At 41.6% G+C, this 6,182-nt stretch overlaps 1 protein-coding gene across 1 annotated transcript in view; it reads right to left on the bottom strand.

Moving 5' to 3' along the window:
- Positions 1–728: 728 nt before the first annotated feature.
- Positions 729–6,182, bottom strand: part of LOC111150527 (protein phosphatase with EF-hand domain 1) — a 98,066-nt gene continuing 92,612 nt past the window's right edge. Inside the window, exons 14-16 of the mRNA XM_022508019.1 lie at positions 4,275–4,438; positions 2,414–2,498; positions 729–1,639 (exon numbers count right to left, since the gene is read on the bottom strand). Of these exons, the coding sequence (XP_022363727.1) occupies positions 1,431–1,639; positions 2,414–2,498; positions 4,275–4,438 (458 nt within the window). The 3' untranslated portion in view covers positions 729–1,430. The remainder of the gene's footprint in view (positions 1,640–2,413; positions 2,499–4,274; positions 4,439–6,182) is intronic.

Below are 6,182 nucleotides of genomic sequence, written 5' to 3'. Positions count from 1 at the left end.
AGAGCTACAGTTGTATTCCTTTTCACTCATTAATATGGCTATCTTATGTTGTTTCTAATTTAATTGCATTATGATCAGAGAATGTAGTATCTTTGTTTTTGGTTGCTTGGTATTTGAGATATGTGTTGAAGACTAATAGAGGGTCAATTTTTATAAATGTTCCATGGGTGCTTGAAAACAATGTGTATTCTCTAAAATTAATTCCAGAGTGTACACACACACACACACACACAATTCAGTGGATTAACTGGGTTGTCCAAAAATCTATACACTGTTCTGTTATATACATGGTCAATTCCTAACATAGGTGTATTAAAAATCTCCCTCTATCAATTTTTCCTAGTAGTTATGTCAATTTTTGCATTATAAATTTTAAAGCTGTTATTAGATGCATATGTGTTTATAATTCTTTTATCATCCTGGTGAATCATTCCTCTTAGCATTCAATAATGACCCCTTTTGTCCCTAAAAATCCCTTTTTGCCTCAAAGCCTATATCCTGTCCAACATTAGTTCTGCTACAGTTTTAATTATGCTCTTTTTTTCTTGCCCACTAGGGCTTTCTATTACTTTCTTACCAGCTCAGCTATGCATTTAAAAAAGATATTTGTTACATTTTATCCATTATTCCTGGTGTGTGTACCAGGTAGTTGTGGATATCTAACCTGGCATATTGATAGATCTTAAGGTTCTCAAAATTAGAAAAAAATGAAATGCATACTCGCCTTTAGAGAGAAATCTAGATGCTTGATATGCAATCGAGATAGTAGAATAAATTGCACAGTGTGTGCATAACCAAAGCCCCATCTCCCCAGTGAAGGCGGCAAACGATATTAACTGTAGAGCTCAATCTGAATTGTGTTCACTTTGTGTCTCCAACGGATAAGAAAAAAAAAATAGGCTTTTTCAAACAATATACTCCCACAGCTTCCCCCAAGAGTCCAATATGGGCCCCATCCCTCAAGGGTGGTTCCCCCAAGATTAAGAATCACTGGTTTATGGTCTCCAAAGAAGATTCAGTTTAAAGATGAACATATTTTATTCCATTAATAGTTTGGTATGCCTCCTCCCATCCCTCAGTCACTCACACATGTTGCACTTTTTTCTGGTGCTCTGTGGGTTCCTTTCAACATGTTTCCAAACTGCTCTGGTCTCCTGGTCCAAGAGGCCAACACTAGGCTCAAACCCAGTTTCTACCTGGCAATGTATGAGTCCTAACACTGGAGCCAAATCCTATCAGCTGATATTTAACCTAGTTTACCAATTACCACTTCGTGGGGACTTCAAACCCCATACTATACATCTGCTTGTGGCATGAATGGGGGGGGTCTACTTTTCTCTACCACTGATTATGAATTACAAAGGTTCTGCAAAGATGGCACCAGTAATTTGGGCCCAAGAGTTTACAAGGAGGGAAAGCTCTTGTTCTTGTTAAGGAGGGTGGCCATCTGATTTGTTCAACTTCTCCAATTTATGCACTACATAGAAAGCCTTTAGAAACTCATTAAAGTCAATGCTTCCATCTTTGTTTAAGTCCATTCTTTCAGCGAGCTCATCAACTTGAAAATCCTCAATGTGAATGCTGTAGTGACTATTGAAGAGTTTCCACATGGCACGAAATTCTTCCATGGAAATCAGGCCTAAAGGAATAAAGAAGAAGGTGTGAGGGTTGGTTTTAAGACCCACCTAATGGAGGGGTGGGGGACTTATACTGATTGAAGAGTCCTAATGAGAAGCTCACTCACATGCCCAACCATTGAGACACTGAAGGAAATAAAAAAGTCAGACTGTCAATTTAAGACACAATATGTCATTTTCTAGTACCTGAGATTATTCCAGGTCCAGATTATACTCAAGGTCCTGAGATTATTCCAAACCTGGAATTAGTATACACCGAAGGGATGGGGGTAGACCGTGGACTGTGGGGCTCTATATAAGGGAAAGGGACATCAAAGCAGAGGGAGAAGATACCCTGGCCCTCAATAAGATAATGGTAAACAATGGCTCTGCCATGTTTTATAGGCAATGATTTACTTTCATATTTTGATTATTGACCTTTGGTATTCAATGATCTCTGCAGTTGGGGAGTATCTGATGATTTTTTTATTGCCTGGAGTAACCACTATGTTTAAATGCCCAGGAAATTATCTTTTTATCTGTGCTGGTGACTTATAAAAGGAGCTATTCTTGTCTAATAGATACAGAGGCCTATAGGGACTGTAAGGTCTTAAATACAGTTTTTGGACAAACTAAATAATAATAATAATATTTAACATAAGTTTATTCACCCCCCCCAGCCCAAATTAATTCAAGTTTGGGCAAAGAATACAACAGATAAAAACAGAATTCTGCTTTCCAAGAAACAGATTAGCCTTTGCCTTCTACTGCTATCGAACTAATCGACGCTCATTTACCTGAGTGATCAGAGTCAATGACATTGAAGATGATTTGCAGGTCAGAGCGGTATCTGTACAGAGTTTCAATTAGAGTAGACTGAGCCTAAAATAAAGATGTTCTAAGTGTTAAAACACATAGAATTAATAACACAGGTCAATTGTAGTAAATGTAACAAACACAAAACATTATCACCAGTTCAAAGGATGTGATTCAGATAGAAATGAGACGACAGGCCTTCCTTGGAGGACCAGCCCTCATTAATCAAAGACAAGACCATACTCTTGTATGCGGAACCAAGTGCAGTCTGCGTGTGTCAGGGGACAGAGCCCATGCCATTCAGGAAGCAAGGAACAGCAGCCAACATTTACTGAGAACACCCGAGTGCAGGCTCTGTGCGGAGAGTTTTCCATGGGAAACCCTCCATGAGAGTTTTCATTTCATTCTGTCCTCAACAAGAGGCCCAGGGAACAGAATTATTATGCCCATTTTACAGATTAGAAAACAGAGAGGTAAAGTTCAGTTTCTCAAGGTTCACACAGTTGGTAAAGGGGATCTGATTCTCAGCTGCCTGAAGCCAAGGCCTATGGGTTTGGCCATCACAGTTTACTGCCTCTTAGATAAAGCCTAAAGCCTTCTTCGTGTGGGTGTTTCACTCTCCCACTTGCACTTTGCTTTTCTTCCCTCTGCTCTTACTTTCCTATCTCCCCTGCAAACAATCACCCCAATCTCAGTCCCCATCAGCTCCCTTTCAGCCCAGTGTTATAACCAATTGCCAAAGGGTTGTTAACTAGTAAGTATGGGGGGGGGTGTCTGGAAATTCTTCCTGCGGTATTCTCATTTTATTTTTTTTTAAGATTTTATTTATTTATTTGACAGACAGAGATCACAAGCAGGCAGAGAGGCAGGCAGAGAGGAGGAAGCAGGCTCCCCGCCGAGCAGAGAGCCCGATGCGGGGCTTGATACCAGGACTCTGGGATCATGACCTGAGCTGAAGGCAGCGGCTTAACCCACTGAGCCACCCAGGCACCCCGGTATTCTCATTTTAATAAGAGATTCTAAAGTTTATAAGTCTTTAAGGCATAAAATGTCATGTCAGCTAGTCTATACCCTTACAGTTTAACAGGGGCTCTGCTGAATATTTTAAGGGGGAGTTGAATGAAAGAATGGATGTCAGAGAAGAATCACATATTTGACATGGATTTGCTTGCAGAAGCTTTTTCCTTCTTTTTCCATCTTGCCTATCCTTAGAAGGCACAAATTTCACAAACAGATCACAATGTACCTAGGAGAGCGAACTTAGGCCTATTCCCAAGACTGCCACACCCATCCATTAGATGATTCTTACTCCCCAACTTTTCTTTTTCCTTTTTTTTAAAAAAGATTTTATTTATTCATTTGTCAGAGAGAGAGCACGAGAGCAGGTTGAGGGGCAGAGGGAGAAGCAGACTCCCCACTGAGCAGGGAGCCCGATGAGAGGCTTGAGCCCAGGACCCTGGGATTATGACCCGAGCCAAAGGTAGACGCTTAACCAACTGAGCCATGCGGGCGCCCCATCCCCAATGTTTCAGAGGACTGAGTTCCTCTTATAGGTCGTCTGAAGGGTGTTTTGCTCAAGCCAGGTTTTATTTGTCTGTTTTTTGCTTTTTTTTTTTTTTTTTAAGAGAGTGAGCACATGTGTGAGGCGTGGGGAGCGCAAAGGGAGAGAGAGAATCCCAAGCAGACTCCACTCTGAGCTCAGAGCCTGACTTGGGGCTCGATCCCACAATCCATGAGATCATGACCTGAGCCAAAAGCAAGAGTCTGATGCCTAACATGACTGAGCCACCCAGGCGCCCCATCACTCCAGACAGGCTTTAGCTGGGGCTACGTTTCACTTGCCTCTTTCACAGGTTTCTGAATGTGGATATCCTGGAAGGTGGACATGTAGTTAATATTTCCATTTTTGTCTGTGGTTACCAGATGTGGACTCAGGGATCTCCATGGTAAGTTCAGCCCCAAAGTGTTCTCCATGGAGAAGGCCCACTGGCCCATAGAAAGTTTTCCTAACAACAACAACAACAACAACAACAAAGCCCATATCATTGGTTGATAATTGGGTAAAGAAATGCAACCTACTTGGCGGAACCAGTGAACAGCCCGGGGTTTTGAAGCCTGGGTTCCTCCTGTTCCCCTCCGTGATCTGTCCCAACAGGCACCGCAGCTCTGGTGCGTAATATAGAAATTCCCCGCTTCCATTCATACCCTGTGCTCATCACGACCAGTGCCCCCCTTCATCCCCATCACCTGTCTCATCCATTCCCCCACCGCCTCCCCTCTGGTAGCCAGAAGTGTGTTCTCCAGAGTGAAGAGTCTGTTTCTTGATCTGCCTCTCTCTCTCTCTCTCTCATTTTATCCCTTTGCTTGTTTCATTTCTTAAATTCCACAGATGAGTGAAATCATATGGTATTTGTCTTTCTCTGACTTATTTCACTAAGCTTAATTCTCTCTAGCTCCATCCACGTCATTGCAAATGGCAGGATTTTCTTTTTATGGCTGAGGAATATTCCATTGTATGTCTATATACCACTACTCTCTATCCATTCATCCATCGATGGACACTTGCATTGCTTCTGTATCTTGGCTGTTGTAGATAATGCTGCTATAAACATAGGGACGTGTGTATCCCTTTGAATTAGTGCTCTTGTATTCTTTGGGTAAACACCCTGTAGTGTGATTGCCGGTTTAAAAGGTAGTTCTATTTTTAAATTTTTGAGGAACCTCCATACCGTTTTCCACAGTGGTTGCACCATTTTGCATTCCCTCCAATAGTGCACAGAGGTTCCCGTTTCTCCACATCCTCACCAACACCTGTTGTTTCTCATGTTGTTGGTTTTAGCCATTCTGAAAGTGTGAGGTAATAGCTCACTGTGGTTTTGATCTGCATTTCCCTGACGATGAGTGACGATGAGCATCTTTTCATGTGTCTGTTGGCCATATTCTTTTTTAAAAATTAAAGTTCAACACATACAGACAAGTTGACGAAACAAATTCAGAGCTCAGTGAATTGTCACAGAGGGAGTTCCTATGTAGCCACCACCAAGGACAAGAAATAGAACATTGCCAAATACCATATGATTTCACTCATGTGAAAGTTAAGAAACAAAACAAACGAGCACAGGGGAAAAAAAGAGAAAAGCAAACCAAGAAATAGACTTTTTTTATTTTTTTTAATTTCTTTCCAGCGTAACAGTATTCATTGTTTTTGCACCACACCCAGTGCTCCATGCAATCCGTGCCCTCTCTAATACCCACCACCTGGTTCCCCCAACCTCCCACCACCCCTGTCCCTTCAAAACCCTCAGATTGTTTAACTATAGAGAACACACTGATGGTTACCAGGGGGAGGTGGGTGGGAGGATGGGGTTAAACAGGTGAAGAGCCCCGGGTGACATGTGAAAGTACTGAATCACCATACTGTACACCTGAAACTAATATTATACTGTATGTTAACTAATTGGAACCTAAACAAAAACTCAAAGTTATTAAAAACAAAAAAAAACATTGTCAATATTCAAAAGGCCCCCTTGTGGCCTCTCACAATTACTACCACCACCCACTTTTCCTAAGGAGAGCTGCCATCTTGATTTCTATCACTATAATTAACCTCTTGTCTTTTTTGATCCATATGTAAATGGAATCACGAAGTATGTATTTCAGGGGGAGTCTGACTCCTTTTGCTCAACACTAAGTCCATGAGAGTCAGCCATGTTTTCTATTCAGTTTTAGCGTCTTTATTGTCATTGGTGT

The sequence above is a fragment of the Enhydra lutris genome, unplaced genomic scaffold (genome assembly GCF_002288905.1).
Source record: "Enhydra lutris kenyoni isolate GAN:26980312 unplaced genomic scaffold, ASM228890v2 scaffoldscaffold23, whole genome shotgun sequence".
NCBI classification, from domain to species: Eukaryota; Metazoa; Chordata; class Mammalia; order Carnivora; family Mustelidae; genus Enhydra; species Enhydra lutris.
This window is presented reverse-complemented; position numbering and strand designations above follow the sequence as displayed.